Consider the following 18,041-nt stretch of genomic DNA (forward strand, 5'->3'; position numbering starts at 1 on the left):
GGAAAACAAAATGCACACTGTATGTCTTCCAAACAGGTAATACATCTAATCACAATAAGTACAGGGCATCAAAAGAGAAACCGGAAAAGGATTGTATCCCAAGTTCAATATCCCTAAATTGAGACACCAGCTCAAGTAGTTCTGGATAAGGAATCCTCACCCATGTAATGTGGCATGCTTCATCATAGGTTGCCTCACCCCACCCTGGTAAGGTGATACTACCAGGATGGATTCAACCTAATGAGTATGAGGCAGTTCTTGATAAATTATTATTTCTGGATAATCGAGGGAATCCAGCTAAATACCCTTCAGGGTAAACCTATAGGATGTTATGTTATGTTAATTTATTCAACGCACAGCTACTTGGAAGTGTCCCGGCGCTATAAACCGCTGGGGAACCCGTCCTGGCTATCCCTGTGAGATGGTCCCTTTCTGGGTATCTCCAAGGTGAAACCAGGCATCCCCGGCGGCTGTGGGGGACCGTTGTAGAGATGAGGCAAGCTTAATGCCCAGAGTTGCCGAGTGTGTTCCTGGTTAGAGTAGGTACCGAGGCGAGAATTATCGAGTCAGTTTTGACCCTTTTCCACGACCCTGCCGCGTCGGGAATTGAACCCTGGTCCCTGGCCGATTCTCTGCTTACGGGTCTGCCGCCTCTAACCAGTGAGCCACACTTCTCCACATGTGATGTCCCTTTCTTATTAGGTACCCTAGGTATGGTTAAAAGAAGAGAAGGGATGTTTATGGGCACTGTGACCCTCACATCTATTTTACTGCCAAAGGGGATGCTTCCGGACATTGTGGGCCTCAGACCTATCTTCCTGCCAACATGTTTCTGCCCATATACTAGCCTAACATACAATCTCAGGCATTCATCACGGCTGAAAATGGTAGAGATATTATATCCCTCCTGAACCAAAATAACACCTCTACATCCATGTGAAATGAAGACTTCCTACCTTATTTGCATGGAGGTAACAGCCCAACTTGGGTGAATGCTTTATGACATGGTCAAATACAGGGGCGTGGCATGGCTCCTATAGTCACACATTCATCAAATAGTGGGGTGCGTTTGTGTACCTACATCATTATCCCCAGTCTGCCGAAAAATATTCCAGTGGCCCTGTCTATATTTCAGGCTCTCGGAGAATTATTCTGTACTTGTGCATGCTGTTGCTGCAGGGCTGGAATGTTATTTATTACAGCTAGATGCACTCTTCTTTTTTTAAACAGTGTGCCATCACAATTAGGACAGCAGGACCCCAGAATCTGCCCGATTTGGAGCTCAGTGCTCTGCACTGCATTCCTCTGTGGATCAATTCAGCAAGAGTAAAAATGTGCTGCTTTAAAACCATTACAAATAAAACCGGCTTTGCCATAGACAACAGGCTGGCAGCCAACAGCATACGAATTTGGCTTTGACAATGCTTGTTTATAATTTGTTTCAGTTCAACAAACATGATTGCTGCAGTTCTTCTAAAAGAGTCTGCCACTCCAGAATGGTAAAGAATTATAAAGTAAGTCAAAAACATCCTAAGGTGGCGAGCCACGCACGCTTTTTTTTTCAACCTAGCTCAGCTGTGGTTTAATAAAGTATGGCAAAGCAAACAAGCATTGCAGGATATGAAATACCAGACCAACTGGTTTTACCAATGTCTCTTTAAATATGCATGTCGTCACAATGTTATTCACAAAATTCACACAAGGTGGTAGATGTGCCAGAATGCAGCAATCAACTAGGCATATTTAGTCTACTGTATGAAATATCCCATTTAACCGATTCTATTTTATTTAATAGTGATGATGTTAAAGAAAGAGTAACAGGTGCAGCATTCCATATCAACTTGTTATGCTTGGTAATATTTGAGTAATCTGGATCATCATCGATAGCCTTCAATATTTAGTGATTACTAACAGATGACTAGATACCACAATGGCTAGACATTACAATAACGTGTGCCTGTGGTCATTGCAAGTTCACACTCACCTCTCCCTGTCCAGTATAAATTCTCTTGTCTCCGGGAGCTGCGTCAGGTTGGACAGCAAAGGCCCGATGTAGTGCAGTGAGGCTTTATGGTTATATCCCTCGGTGCAGAATATCTCGACCACCTTGGCCAGACCCACACCTTCCTCCTGCATGGCCTGGAAGACACGCCGGCACATGCGCTCCTCGCGTGACAGGTTGGACAGCAGCGTGCAGATCTGGTCAGCGAAGTCAAAGTCCGGATCCAGCAGGCGCTTCAAGAGCACGGGCAGAAGATTCACCTCTTCAGTGAGAGCTTGGTGAGCAGCAGGGTCTGCCGAAAGGTTGATGAGGGAGTGATAGCTGTCCTTCACAATAGCCAAGGAGAGGTCAGAAGTCAAAGTCAGGAGTGCCCTGAGAATGTCGAGGTGAGCAATGAGGCACCTCCGGCCCTCTACATCCCCAGTCAATCCTAGAATGTACTCAGTTGCCTGACCCTTCAAATCTGGCCTGGTGCTGAGGCTGAGGAAAGACAAAAGCTCCTTTGCTTGCGTCTCATCCATGGCTATGGCATAAGTTGGCAAGACTGAGAAATTTCTTTCCTATGGTAAAGAAGGGAAGACAAGTTTAGCTTGGGACAGCTGAAATATATGTGTAAGAATGACCTAACCAAATCATGGTAAGAAACAGCAACTTCAGATATATCAAATCCACACTTTACTGACTGAGTACGTACTCGATGATGCACAGTTTCTGCAGGCTGAAATGAGACAGAATAAAAATAAGACCTGTAATGCCAATGCCTAGCAACATTTTATACCTTTTGGAGCCAATACCCTGGGTACATGTCCAGAAGGGGGAGAGAGAAGCTATGTCAAATACTGCGTCAAATCTGTAACCTAACCTCTCTGGCCGCCACACCATGCTTTACGTCTTGAATTTGGCTTACTCGCCTCATATATTTTATCCCTGGCAGCGGTTTTGAGGTAGGGTAATTCCCTCCTCTGGGGAGAAGAGGGTACACTTAGGGCTGCCTTGAGAGTGGAAATCTTTGCTAAGCTGATAGAACAATTAACATTCGTTTGGTACTTTGAGCAAGCCAACGAGTAATTTGGGCTTAGCTGGAACATTGACCCCCAATGCCAAAGTCTGTATTAAAGCTATTTATAAAGAAGTCTGTGACCTCCGTTAGTCTGGCCAGAGATATTGCTTTAAGTCAGCCCAAGTCATGTAATGAGGTGGTTTGTGGGAGCGCACTGGGGAACAAACCACAGCCCTATTTAACTTGGAACTTACCTCATGGGATTAGAAGATTGATGCTCTTATTGAGACTCCATTTGTTGCCCCTAAGAGAAATTACTGGCATTTGGGATAATATATCGAAAGAGAAGAGAATCTGCGAAACGTGTTGTTTAGAAGTTCAAGATTTTAATCGTGTTATTTGTGTGTCCGGAGTTGCAAACGGCTAGGCCTCATACATCAAACTCAATATTCATTCCACCCATAAGGCCTGTCTATCTGTCTTGTCCTCACCAACTAAAATGGTCTGTCATAGGATTTATCAATCTTTTTAAACTTTCTTGTCTATTTATCAGGTCATTTTAATGCTATTTCTCATGCTGTAATATTTTGATGGTTGTTTATTTGGTTGTATATGCGTCCTAATATTTATTCTCTTGCTCTATAGGAATGCTTTGTTCTATTTCGCTCCTTGTATGTGGCACTTAGCACTTTGTTGTTTTAGATGACTGTTTTATCGGGCCCTGTATTCCGTACAGTATGTATGATAATAGATTTTAAGGAGGCCGATTCTAACAAAGGAAGGACTATTTAATGAATAAATGCATTTCTTGTTTTATCTGTAGTGTGTAATTTTGTGGACCTCCATGGGAGTTCCATATCATAATAAACTAGAAGCTATGTAAGGCGCAACCCTCAAGCCTCCCAGAATATTACAAGTAACTACACAAAAGAGGGTTAACCTATGTTATTGTGATCTCTTCGGACTGTAAGATCAGTTGTGGGATTGGTACATCTCAAGAAATTTCACTTTCTTGAGATATACTAGGACCTTGCAGCCAATACTGTGGGTCTTGCGATGCAGGGAGAACAGAACACAGAATGTGTTGGAACAAAGTCCCACACCATCAGAATTATATAATACCATGAATCATAAATGGAAATAAGATACATGGCAATAATGCCAGATTCACTGTGCTCTCCTTAACCTCCCATTTATTCTTTCCCTGTACACTATGATTACATTAGGTATCTGCCAATGGCCTGTGAAATGTTATTAGTAAGGTTGCTCCTCTACCTATAGTGCATGATGGTTCCATATGTGTGCACCCACTCCTCTATGTGTTGCTTCTGACCCTAACAGGTCCTATTCAAGGTCCCTTCTTCTAGAGCTACCCCACCCCATTGAAATAGGCCCACCCATGGCTGCCACGTACACAAACGCATGTCATATGAGACAGCTTTAGCCAGGCCTTATACTATAGATGGCAGCAGATTGCAATCTAGTACTTGTAGTATGCTTTTAACACTAAAACTGGGCTAAAAAAAAAAATCACCATGCAAAGAGATGCTTACTAAAAAGCCAAAAATAGCTGAAGGTATTACAGATGACCATTGCAGCTAAAGACCCACATCTGATGCTGTGTGTACATAACCAGCGGTATGCATGCATATCTATTGTATCTTTCACATCTTGCACCAAGAACTACTTAATTTTGAAGTGGTGGCTTCAAGAACTGTGTGCAGCCTACTTATCGCTTAATCAATCTTTTACAGTGATGATGGTTGTGATATTTTTCATGTAAACTCACTTAGCGAGTCACAAAATTAGAGACAATTTTATCCACTGTACCACTCCATATAGTATAAACTCACAACAAGTATCGGGATAATTAAAAATAAATTGAGATTTTGAATGTGGGGACAAAAAACTTTAATCAGTGTCTTCCCAGGATAGACATAAACTGTGTGAGAATAAGGGTATAGATATTCCCTATTATAAGGTCAACATGTTTCTGCCTTAGTGATCTCAACGGTTCGTGGCATTCTTCAGGACCTTATCACGTCACTCTGCTATTATTAGTGCAAATTAAAGAATCTAAAAGTTACCATACTTTATTGGATGGACATTGCCAACAACCAGCTGCAGTCTGGTCTGTGCCCTGTAAATATAGAGTAAATTCTATAAATCAAAGTGCCATGTACCCACCAACATAACCCAAAACACCCGTGTGTATATCATTCCAATTTCACACGTACCAATAATAATATATATATAAAAGTATATATACAAAAATTCTTGTGTTAGAACACAGTCTCAACAAAACACACCTAATCTGCCTCCGCCTTCACAAAGGTACTTTACACTTGAGTCTCGAGAATCTAGAGGTGTAGAGGTGATCTTTTCCTAGAGCCTGCACTGCCGTGCTTACCGCTGCTTGTGACTTTGCTGCTCTCTGGGTGTGCTGGAGCACTGTGCTCCCTGTCCTGCTGCTGCCGTCCTGGCCTGTGTGGAGCCCAGCACGAACTACATTACCCAGTGGCCCTAGCGGCGGACCCGGAAGCCGCCGAACGCGGTTTCGCGCCTGGAGGCGCTTAAAACACGAAGGCTGTCACTGACAGAGCGGGTGATCTTTTCCTAGAGCCTGCACTGCCGTGCTTACCGCTGTTTGTGACTTTGCTGCTCTCTGGGTGTGCTGGAGCACTGTGCTCCCTGTCCTGCTGCTGCCGTCCTGGCCTGTGTGGAGCCCAGCACGAACTACATTACCCAGTGGCCCTAGCGGCGGACCCGGAAGCCGCCGAACGCGGTTTCGCGCCTGGAGGCGCTTAAAACACGAAGGTTGTCACTGACAGAGCGGGTGATCTTTTCCTAGAGCCTGCACTGCCGTGCTTACCGCTGCTTGTGACTTTGCTGCTCTCTGGGTGTGCTGGAGCACTGTGCTCCCTGTCCTGCTGCTGCCGTCCTGGCCTGTGTGGAGCCCAGCACGAACTACATTACCCAGTGGCCCTAGCGGCGGACCCGGAAGCCGCCGAACGCGGTTTCGCGCCTGGAGGCGCTTAAAACACGAAGGCTGTCACTGACAGAGCGGGTGATCTTTTCCTAGAGCCTGCACTGCCGTGCTTACCGCTGCTTGTGACTTTGCTGCTCTCTGGGTGTGCTGGAGCACTGTGCTCCCTGTCCTGCTGCTGCCGTCCTGGCCTGTGTGGAGCCCAGCACGAACTACATTACCCAGTGGCCCTAGCGGCGGACCCGGAAGCCGCCGAACGCGGTTTCGCGCCTGGAGGCGCTTAAAACACGAAGGCTGTCACTGACAGAGCGGGTGATCTTTTCCTAGAGCCTGCACTGCCGTGCTTACCGCTGCTTGTGACTTTGCTGCTCTCTGGGTGTGCTGGAGCACTGTGCTCCCTGTCCTGCTGCTGCCGTCCTGGCCTGTGTGGAGCCCAGCACGAACTACATTACCCAGTGGCCCTAGCGGCGGACCCGGAAGCCGCCGAACGCGGTTTCGCGCCTGGAGGCGCTTAAAACACGAAGGCTGTCACTGACAGAGCGGGTGATCTTTTCCTAGAGCCTGCACTGCCGTGCTTACCGCTGCTTGTGACTTTGCTGCTCTCTGGGTGTGCTGGAGCACTGTGCTCCCTGTCCTGCTGCTGCCGTCCTGGCCTGTGTGGAGCCCAGCACGAACTACATTACCCAGTGGCCCTAGCGGCGGACCCGGAAGCCGCCGAACGCGGTTTCGCGCCTGGAGGCGCTTAAAACACGAAGGCTGTCACTGACAGAGCGGGTGATCTTTTCCTAGAGCCTGCACTGCCGTGCTTACCGCTGCTTGTGACTTTGCTGCTCTCTGGGTGTGCTGGAGCACTGTGCTCCCTGTCCTGCTGCTGCCGTCCTGGCCTGTGTGGAGCCCAGCACGAACTACATTACCCAATGGCCCTAGCGGCGGACCCGGAAGCCGCCGAACGCGGTTTCGCGCCTGGAGGCGCTTAAAACACGAAGGCTGACACCGCATCGCGGGACCGCGCGCGGGCGGCGCCGGGCTAAGCCCGGGCAAAGGGCGGGCCCTCTGTGGCCCTCAGTGACCGAGGTAGGCCGGGCTGGGCCTGGTCCCTTATTTCTTATTGGTATACATTGTAAATACTTGTTTGCATTCGTGCCCACTTGAGTAGAAGGGTAACTTGATGCAAGTACTGTGATAGCTATACTGCACCCTGGTCCTACCTGCTTTGCCGGGGACTGACTCAATTCCAGACTTTTATACGTTTTATATTGCTATATTTCTTTTTATTACTGTGGAAAATGTCTAAAATCTTACGATCAGGAAGGGTAGTGGGAGAAAAACCTGCCCGGAAATTAACTACCATCCGCACAAGAAATAAGTCAGTAAATAACCCACCTTTGAAAGGACAATGTCAGTTATCTGAACTCTGGGATCTATCTGGCATAAAAAAACCTAAATGTGCGACTCTACATAATCCAGATACTAAAGCCCTGGAAGCACACGTACCAACTACCTCTGTGCCCCGATCTCCCCAGGTCCAGCAGGGAGCCCCCCAAACTATGGTAGGAGGGTCTCCCTTTCGGGACCCTACAGACGGGAAGCTGACGATTATAAGTGAGCCAGTGCACATACCATCGATCCCTCAGTTACCCATGAATGACAGGCCGGGGGATGACCTGTCTGCACTATCCATTGATTTGGAACTATGGGGACGCTACGTAAGCCCTGCTAAAGTGGAATCTCTGGAGCAATTTAAAGTTCAGGGGGGAGCCACCCCATCAGGGTTAATGCTGTATAGTAGCACCCCGTCGTTAAATAGATATGAAATATCTGACTTGCTAAACTCCTCCAAGAGCCCCGACCTCAATCTCCTGGATAATATTTGCACTGCGGAAGCACGAGAAAAGCCGATCTCTGAGTCCATGATCGCGCTGGAACAACTCCTTGCTTCAATTTTGCTACTTCTAGGGAAATTTGTTGGCAGCTCGGACTGTATCCTTGAATCAGTTACCCAGATCCTAAAGTTATTGCTGCAGAAAGTGCCGGATGCGAGTAAGGCCTCTCCTCCTAAGTCTGAACAATCTGTATCTGAGGGGAAATTCAAAGCCATTAGAAGCGAACTAGTTAGGAAAAATGAAGAGTCTTCTATGGTCCCTCATAAGGAGATGCCTCATACTGCAGCCTCTAACTGTATCAAGAATATAGTCCTGGAGATAGAGGAGGAGGATAAAGTCTTGCCAGGCCCTAAAACGGTTCAGGAATTATTTCCTATCTTTGTCCCGGATGGCGGAAAAGACCTCCTGGCCGACAAATCTGAGGTCAATGAAGAAAAAAGAAAATATGGTAATCAAAAAAGTACCAAAGCCAGTAAGAGGAAACCAATTCGAAAGTATAGAAAGAAGAAGCAACGGAGGCTCATTTTCCAAAAATGCACAGAGACAAGGGAGAATGAAATAAGGAATGGGGAATCCTTATCTACTTCCTTAAAAGTGGACATGGATGTGAATTTAACCTCTTCAACCTCAGTGGAGGAGGAAAATGAACAAGGCAGCCTGCCTTCCCAGGAAGATTTACCACAAATTGGGGGCTCTCTCCTAGGCTCTCCTTCCCGGAGTGCACTGGGAGGACCAATTTCTTATCCATCTGGGATTTTAACCCCTTCAGTGCCCATGACGAGCTGGACTCGTCATGGGCCGCGGTGGCGCTGTGCCCATGACGAGTCCAGCTCGTCATAGACCCCGCCCGCTAATGCAACGGCCGGCACTGGGCGGGGAAAGGGGCGGGCACTGAAGGGGTTAAACCCTTTGGCCCCCCCCTTTGTGCTAACAACTGACTCTGAAAATTCTTGCCCTCCGGCCCGGCCTGTAAGTACGTCAAAGGCCCCTGTGGATGTGCGTGTACTAGATTTTGTTCCATTATTTGATACCGACCTCTTATTAAATAGAGCCTGGCTTCTCAAGCGTTTCAGTGAGGTTGAATGTCTCTACCACATTCAGTCTAGAGACATTGAACTGGTGACTTTGTTGGGTGGAAGTCGGGTTTTGAGTATTCGGGTGAAATTTTATTCCCCTATCATAACAAATTTGATACTAGAACAGGCTGAAAATTTTCAACGCTTAGGTATTGATATTCTACCTATCTCTACCCCAGGCAAGCCAAACTCTTTCGATAAGCAGGGGTTGAGGGGTGGTGAGCAAAACGGGGTAACCTCTCCTCTGAGAGACCTGAAAATTTGGGTTTCCAGGGGAAAACGCTCAGTATCGCACGTGAAGCCTCTCCCACTAGTTGAGAATTCCACACTCAATGATGACAATAACCGGTGGAATTGGCTCCATAGTGCATTATCAACAAAAAATAAGGATAAACCCAAATTGTTTCACCATCTTTAACCCAGCCTTAAACATAATCTCCTGGAACGCGGCCGGATTCCATAGCAGCCCGGAGAAAATGACCTTTTTATCCACTCTGGAGGCTGATATATTGTGCATCCAGGAAACATGGTGCATAGATAGGTTAACGCCTTTAAAAGATTTTTATGTTTTGGAAGTTCCGGCTGCGCCCTCTAAGAAAGGGCATGCTAGGGGGGGGCTCGCCTGTTTACTGTCAAATAAGTTTCAATGGAGATTTTCCCATTATATTGACACCAGTAGACTTTTCCACACAATAACATTAGAAAATATGTTCCATGACAATGTAAAATACCCCATGGTAATTTTCAATGTGTATATTCCGCCTGAGGAATGTTTTAATGATAAATTGCAGCGGGTTCTCCAGTATATGGATAAGATAAAAAATTCACCTCCCTTTCCTGTAATCTTGCTTATCGGTGATTTGAATTGTAAAGTTTCAAACGCTAGTCTAAAACTCTTCAGGGATAAAGCTAAGGAGGAAGCACATTGCATCCCCCAGACGCTCTTCCCTGAAAACTTAAGGACAAATAAAAGGGGGAAGATCTTGTTAAAAGAACTAGCGATCGGGGATGGTATTATCTTAAATGGGAGATTTCCATCTGACGTCCCCGCAAATTATACCCACAAATCCCCCTTTGGGTCATCAATTTTGGACTATGCTATCGCCAGCTACAGTCTGTTTCCCCAGATTCTTGATTTAAAGATTACACCCACGACTCTGAGCGACCACAGTATATTGTTACTATCAATTTCGTTAAAATCTATGAATACGGCATCCTGGTCGCTAAATGGCAGGGAGGCTACCTTCCACTCGATATCTGGAAGATGCTTCTGGTATAATGCTGCCATTAATGGGGTGCAGGAGCTACTGACCGATACCCTTAGGGAAATAGAAGAGTGGAACGGAAATGAAATAGTTTGTTTTGAGGAATTCATGGTAAAGATTTTATTGAATGCTAAAAAAACTGTCCCCCTTAGGAAAAAAAAAGGAGAGGTAGTTCCTCTGACTCTCCGTAACCTGAATAGGGAATTAAACAAACTAATCCGTGCACAGTACGTCGAAAGGGTACCGGAACGTGGGAAAGATATCGCTAGGTTAAAAAGAAAGAGAAGCAGACTCAAGCTAAAAATCAAAAGGGACAGGGAGGATGAAGTATGGATTAAATTAAGGGAATCTGCTGCTTATGGCAACATGAAAGATTTTTGGGCAATAATCGGGAAAGGATGTGGTACACGCCACTCCCCTACTCCCATGGCTATACCAGAAGATCTATGGTCCTCTCATATCCGAGAATTATATGCAGGGAACGGGACCACAGGTGTGGATAATTTCATGTATGCTGCCCCTGATGACTCGGTTTTCTTTCCCTCTGAGAAGGAAATCGAGTTGGCTATAAAAAATATGCGATCCTCTGGGGCCATGGGACCGGATGAGCTTCCGATGACGGTCCTAAAACAAGACCCTTCAACCTGGAGTAAAATCTTGTACCCCCTGTTTAGGGCATGCCATCTTTCCAAACGTGTCCCTGCATCATGGAGAGGAAGCATTCTGGTCCCTATCTTCAAAAAGGGAGCAAGGGACAGCCCCAGTAACTATCGCATGATTGCGCTCCTCGACTCCATCGGAAAGGTCTTTGTGAAATGCCTCCTGAGATCTCTTTCTGATTGGGTCGAGGAGCGCAACATCTTGCCGTTGGAACAGACTGGCTTCCGAAGGGAACATGGCACTCTGGACAACCTGACAGCCCTTCAGGTTATTACTGATAAATATGTCCAGGTGAGAGGGGGTGTTGTATACGCCGCCTTCATTGATTTCTCCACAGCGTTCGATAAAGTAGATCGGGGAACGCTGTGGAGAAAATTGGCGACGCTGGGTGTCCCTACTCCCCTGCTGGAATTGGTGCGGGCTCTGCACACTGAGACCTGGTGCAGGGTCTTAATGGGGGGCGAAAGGGGGCTGTCGGCCAAAATACCATCTCAGAATGGCCTTAAACAGGGCTGCTTATTGGCGCCCCTGCTGTTTTCCCTATACACAATTGACCTCCCTGCTGCTGTGTCCCATAGTGAGGGGATCGCACCGTTGATAGGAGGGGTGCCAATAGCCTGTCTGATGTATGCCGATGATGTGTTATTGCTTGACTTAACTCCCGTGGGTCTGGCAAATCGGCTTCAGGCTCTTCAGGACTTTGCTGGGGAGCATTATATGAAGATCAATATTAATAAAAGTAAAGTGATGTGTATTGCTGGTAGGAAGAAATGCCGCTCGACAAATTTTGGTTGGGCTATTGGAGGGCTTAGATTGGAGGTCGTAACTTGTTATACCTTTTTAGGGAAAATATTCTCGGCCAATATGAGCGAGAATCTTCATATAGAGCATTGCTCTCGCAAAGCTCTTGCCCATGGCAATGGGTTAAAGTCCCTATACCTGGCAACGGGGAAAAGACATTTTTCTAGCCTTCTAGAAGTATTTAGAGCTAAAATCCCCGCAACCATCTTGTATGGTATAGAAATAATAGAGATAAAATATTGGGACTTTTGCCACAAGACTGAGGGAAAACTCCTAAGATCCCTCTCGACTCTTAACAATGCCTGTTCACTGGCTGCCTGCAGGCTGGATTTTGGACTCAGGAGTGCCTGGGTTCAGGGGCTATGCGCCTTAATAAGGTGGATAGCCAGCTTAGCCAGAGCGAGAGAAGGAACCCTGCGAGTTTTACTCAAAAATGAACTTTTGGGCAATTTTAAGGAGTTCTCTAAACTTGTTAGTAATTTTAGAGGGGCTGTGAAAATCCTTAGACTGGATGAAAGCGCTCTCTTCTCCTATTCTCCCACGCAGTTAAAGCAGGTCCTTAAGGAGGCTTCGTGGGAGTATTGTTTTCTATCCGACAAAAAAAGAGTTGGAGATAAAAGGAATGTGGAGCCGCTGATCTCCTCCTATAGGTTTAAACAGCCCCAACCGTATGCCCTGTGGAACTTGCCACATGGGATACGTAGGTTTTGGTTTTTATTACGTTATGACTTAATCCCTCTTAACGTGTTGCTGTCCAAATGGCATGGCACTTCACCGTTGTGCAATCTATGTAAATTAAATAACCAGGACTGTATGCATGTACTTTTGATTTGTCCTATGTTACGTAGCTTGCGCAAGCGATGGCTTAAAGTAATCTGTCTACGCCTCAGCATTGTCACTTTACAAGATTTTCTTCATGCACTTTATTGCCCACCAAATGAAATGTTCTGTGCTTATGTTTTTAACTTTTTTAAAGGATTTTTAGCTATTTATTAAATTCTCTGGAAGATTGTGCCGGCCCGGCCTTGTGGGACTGATGGCTTGCAGTGTACCTATCACGGTTCGAATACTATGTTTTTATAATTTTTGTACTTTTGATGACTGTGTTGCTTTGTCTGTACATGTTTATGTGGCCCTCTTTGAGAGCCAAAACATAATAAATAAATTTGAAATTTGAATTAGAGGTGTAGTACGTACACAAATAATTAGTTGTAACACATAAATATCCTATCTCCACATCTATTCTTATAGGATTTCATATCATATGGTCACAAATTACTTTATTCCAAAAGAATGTACCCAACATAATGTGTACTCTGTAGTTTACAGTGATATGCATTAAAGGTCTAGGGGTGTGTTAATTAAGCCTGGGCGAAGCACTACGCTACGCTCGCGTAGTTTGCGAAGTTCGCGCTACTTCGCACTACGCGAACTGCACGTAGCACAGTGCGAACACGCGTAGCGTAGTGTTGCGTAGTGCTGCGGTCATTTTTTGCTTGCTCGCGGTCCTCAACGTCAAGTTGGCGACCGCGAGCAAGCAAAATGACATCCCGGCGAGACTTTTTCCTTGTTCGCGATCAGCAACTTCAAGTTGGCGATCGCGAGCATGGAAAATAAACCTCCCGGCGAGATTCCCAACGCGAGGAGGTCAGGTTTCTCATTGCGAGTGGTCGCGTATGCTCGCGACCGCTCGCGATTAGAAACTACCAGTTCGCGTTGAGAAAGCTGAAGCTCGAGTAAAAATCTACTCGAGCAGCAGAAAACTACAGCTCGCACTGTGCAAGATGCCATTTTCAATGATTGCACAGTGCCGGTTGCTTGTCCGCACTGTGCAATCATTGAAAACGACATCTGGCACAGTGCGAACAAGGTACTACGCAGTTCGCGAAGTGCTACGCGTAGCTCGCGTAGTGCGAACTTCACTTTGCGTAGCTTCGCGAAGTGCTACTTCGCGAACTACGCCCAGGCCTAGTGTTCATCTCATCAATATACACACCTACCATAAAGAACGCATAGACACATGCGAGTATAGTCAGCTAAGGGAATATGCTCATCCCCAATAGCCTTTCAACTCAGATGTCCATAATTACAATGCTAAGAGAATGCCACCCTTACAATATAGATGTCAAACATTAAACCTTGTGTCATAATGATTTACTAGGTCGCATAGCGATCCATATTGTCTCTCTTATCTCATCTCCTACGTCAACGCACCATCCGTGCAGCAACTAAACATCTATCTCAACATGACTCCGCTATAACAAGGGGGAGGGGTCGCAATACCCGAGCGCTCGCAAATATGTACTCACTAACTTTCCTGAATCCTCCGCTAGTGGTGTAATGGCTGAAGCGGAACGAGTGAATCACGACGTCCTCAATAAAAAAAAAAAAATAATAATACCGGAGACGTAGCAGTTGGAGACGTAGCAGTCGAGCTCTGCCTACATGCAGGAGAAGGGAGGACGACACGAGTCACTAGCTTGCCGGATTTGGCAGCTGTTTGGGATATTACCAATCGTACTCGCAGGAAATAGGAAGAAACAATGGCATTAAAGGACAACTCTAGCAACTTTTGAAAAATGATAACTACTAACAGATACCCTTTCGGGTTGGAAGTATCACCGAAAATAAGAAACCTTGAAATACCACACAAAGCCCTGAAGAAGTCGGGGGTAATCCCATGTAACGGCGACAAAACACGTGTTGGCTAAGAAACAGGTTGAGAGAAGTGCGGAATGGACAAGTGCGGAATGGACTTCACCTACAGAAGAACTCAAATAAACTACTGAGAAAAAAACGCAAGGAAAAGAAATGTGATTTATCAATCTACTACTCATGTTTGTAATTATCACACGTGTGCAGAGGATTTGCATTTATTCTAACTCCCATTCTGCCAATATGTACAGCTATTGGCCTGAAATGTATTAATCACAGTATGAACAGTCACTCAAAAGAAGCTCAATTTCCTGAATTGTTCTGTTTTTAAAAATAAATACAAACAGGAGACACACTACCGTCTGTAGACATCTGTGAAAATCAGTAAAAAGGGAAAACAAGGAGCCTTAATTACAAACTAATACAATTAGTTCAGTGTAAATAACGACTAACTCCCAAAATGCACTAACTCCCAAAATGCACTATGTGGGCATATGAAATACGTGGATAAAAAACAAAGTAGGCCTCACAATGTATTATCCTACCTAGCCACGGTCATGAAAAAAAACCCTAAACAAACAAGTCTCTCAGTACCTCAACACATACCAACTCCTAGACAACCCACAATCCGGTTTCTGTCCCAACCACAGCAACAATACTGCCCTCAAACTGCAACCAACGTCATCACGCTGATCCTTGACCGTGGAGAGACAGTGGCTCTTTTAATACTTGACCTGTCAGCAGCTTTCAACATGGTCTCCCACTCCACTCTGATCATAAGGCTAGACGAAATAGACTTACAAGGACCCGCCCTCAACAGAATTTATTCCTTCCTCACAGGAAGAACACGAAAAGTCAACCTGACGTTCTACATGTCGCAGGCTAAAAACCTCATATGTGGAGTTCCACAAGTATCATCCCTCAGTCCAAAGTTAATCAACATAAACTTGACTCTGCTAGCGGACCTCATCAGATCATACAACATTAACATACCCTCCTATGCAGAAGATACCCAACTGATACTCTCACTATCAGACAAGACCACCACTAGAAAAAATAACTTTGACACATGCATGACAGCGGTGACCACATGGATGAAATCCACTGCTTCAAACTCTACACAGACAAATCTGAAGTGTTGATCTGTGGAAGGAAAGCCTCCGGCAGAGACTCCAGCTGCTGGTCAACAAACCTCGGATCCTCACCCACCCCACCACCCATGGAAGAAATCTTGGAATCATACTGGATGACAAGCTCGACATGAAAGCCCAAGTAACAGCAATAATCTCCTTCCACCTCCTTAGGATGCCACAAAAGACCTTCAAACGGCTATCAGACACACCATGAAAACGTTCACACAGGCTTTGATCACTACAGACTTGATTATGGCAACACACTCTACACAGGAACCAATAGGAAGCTCCTGAACAGACTCCAGTTCATTCTAAACACTGCAGCAAGACTCATACTCAACGTACCTTGTCACACTCACATCACATCCCAGAGGAAAGCACTAACTCCCAATCCATAAGCGTACCATTTCAAACTGCTCAGACATACATACAAAGCACTACACAACACTGGCCCTCCATACCTTAACACCCGCATATACTTCTACACACCTACGTGCAGCTGGACTCTCACTGATACGCATACCCACAAAGCCAAAGCAGGCCATGCATCCTCATATCGCCCCAAAGCATGGAACGACTTCGCCCACCACATAAGAGCCTCCTCATCGCTTCCCAAGTTTTGCAAGAAGCTGAAGACCGTGCTCTTCAATTAACCTCATCTAGGAGACAGATGACTGCAAAGCGCCTGGATACCCTCACGGGTTATTAACGTGCTTTACAAATCCACACAACATTGCTACCAACAGACCCTGTGTTATGCGTGATATGTCTGAAAGCAATTATTGTCACTGTAACTTGCTGTACGATTGAACTATGCTACTGTTGTAAATCACTCTGATGCCTGCGGGCCACGTCCACCCTATATAAAATTGCAAAAATGTAATAAACCTTAAGCCAGTCGTGACATTTCACAAACAGCACGTACTTACATTGTTACAAGTTAAACTACGAGTACCAAACATGCGGTTGCCTTAAAAGTCAGAAGTGGCTGAATGGGGTGCGGGGTCTCGACATTGTCTAGCACACATATTAGATGGACTGGTGAGGAACACAAACCTACACACATAGAATACTAGGAGATCATGGCCCTCAGATTGCCATGTGAGCTGCTGTGCACAGAACAAGAGCTTCCATTACTTGCACACACTCGTGGCTTGTTCATTAAAAGTGAATGTTTCAACACTAATGTACTGTGTGTTATTGCAGGGTTTTAGACTGTTTTGTCAGTAAAGGCAGAAATGGAAACCATAAAATACAACCCGAAGCGACGTCTATCTGAATTGTATTCAGGGCGTTGGATGAATGATAATTCCGGCAATGAAACAACAAAAGGCACCTTACAGCGGAAACAGTACTCCGACGCTTCTCCTTGCGGATACTCCCGCAGCCTCGGGAAGCAAAGGTTTCGCTGACACACCAGCACCACGCTCGATCTCCAGCACACTGGCTGCCATGCAGCAGGTAGCCCCGCCCCAGCCATAGACACAGAAGACGGACTCCGCGAGGGAGCCGCCCGTAGCTCTCCACAGTGACAAAAGTGTGGGTGTAGCGGAAAAAACCTTGAGAAGCGAGAGCTTTGGATGAAAGGAGAATCACCAAAAAGCAATAACTAACAAACATCAAGCTACACTAAAAGGTATTTACTGACAGGTCAATATTAGACATATAGATATTTAAAAACGAAACCTTCTTATTACATTATGCAATAGAATTGTTGTACACATATTGTGAAGTAGAAATATTTATCGTGTTTTAAAGGGCTGTACCTGTGGTAGTTGCTGTCAATCTCCTTTTCAAGATGGCCGTTACGTTTTACGCACCAAGGGAAGTTTTGGCCACCGAACGGACATGCGGGAACACTAGCCTAGGTAGATTTACGATCAGCGTAGTCACTTGTAGCTACTAGACCAAACTTTGAGTGCATAGCCGCCAAGGTTTAAAATTGCTATGTGTGACATTTTCATAATTTCAGTGTAATTATGAGTGACATTTTAACGACTATGAGTGACAATTTTTCGCGAGCAAAATCAAGTCACAATCCAAGGTGAACAAGACCGGGCAAAGTTTAACTTTTATCCAAATTGGAACTCTGATGCCTGTAAGCGGTATGTACATAGCTGCCAAGTTTTTAGACTGCTTATGTGTGCGATTTCCAAGGTATGTGCACTTATGAATGGCATTCTAATGCCCAATGAGCTACAAAATGAGTGACGCTTTCTCACCAATAAAAATAAGCAATGAAGTCCATATTGAAAGCTAAATATCACAAATTACCACGTTTTGGGCAATGAGTAGCACTAACCTGAGAATATGGTCCATTTGACACCAGGAAAAGCGAATCAGAGGTTGCCTGATCCACTCAGTGCATCTTAACTCCATCGACAGGATCAGAAACTGACAGGATCAGACACAACGCTCAATGTGTTGTGTAACATCTTACGGTCTAGTTGTCCACAGTCCGCTCCACGTCATCCGCGGGCCAGGCGTGGCCTGCGGGGTGTGAATAAAGGGAGCCGCCCGCTCGGGGGCGCGGTCTTCAACCCGAGCACTGGCGTGGGCTCCATTGATTGAGCGTCCCCG

The 18,041-nt window shown here is 45.7% G+C and overlaps 1 protein-coding gene across 5 annotated transcripts in view; it reads right to left on the minus strand.

The window, feature by feature from the left end:
• HGH1 (HGH1 cochaperone) overlaps positions 1–16,948 on the minus strand; it is a 152,152-nt gene extending 135,204 nt beyond the window's left edge. The window contains exons 1-2 of one of the 5 annotated variants that reach the window (XM_085604510.1): positions 16,798–16,947; positions 1,985–2,562 (exon numbers count right to left, since the gene is read on the minus strand). In XM_085604510.1, the coding sequence (XP_085460636.1) occupies positions 1,985–2,562; positions 16,798–16,941 (722 nt within the window). In that variant the 5' untranslated portion in view covers positions 16,942–16,947. Of the gene's footprint in view, positions 1–1,984; positions 2,563–16,797 lie in introns of all 5 variants that reach the window. The other 4 variants (XM_085604509.1, XM_085604512.1, XM_085604514.1 and 1 more) reach the window with 4 other exon arrangements.
• Between the last annotated feature and the right edge of the window lie 1,093 nt (positions 16,949–18,041).

The sequence above is a fragment of the Triturus cristatus genome, chromosome 5_1 (assembly GCF_964204655.1).
Source record: "Triturus cristatus chromosome 5_1, aTriCri1.1, whole genome shotgun sequence".
In the NCBI taxonomy this organism is placed as follows: domain Eukaryota; kingdom Metazoa; phylum Chordata; class Amphibia; order Caudata; family Salamandridae; genus Triturus; species Triturus cristatus.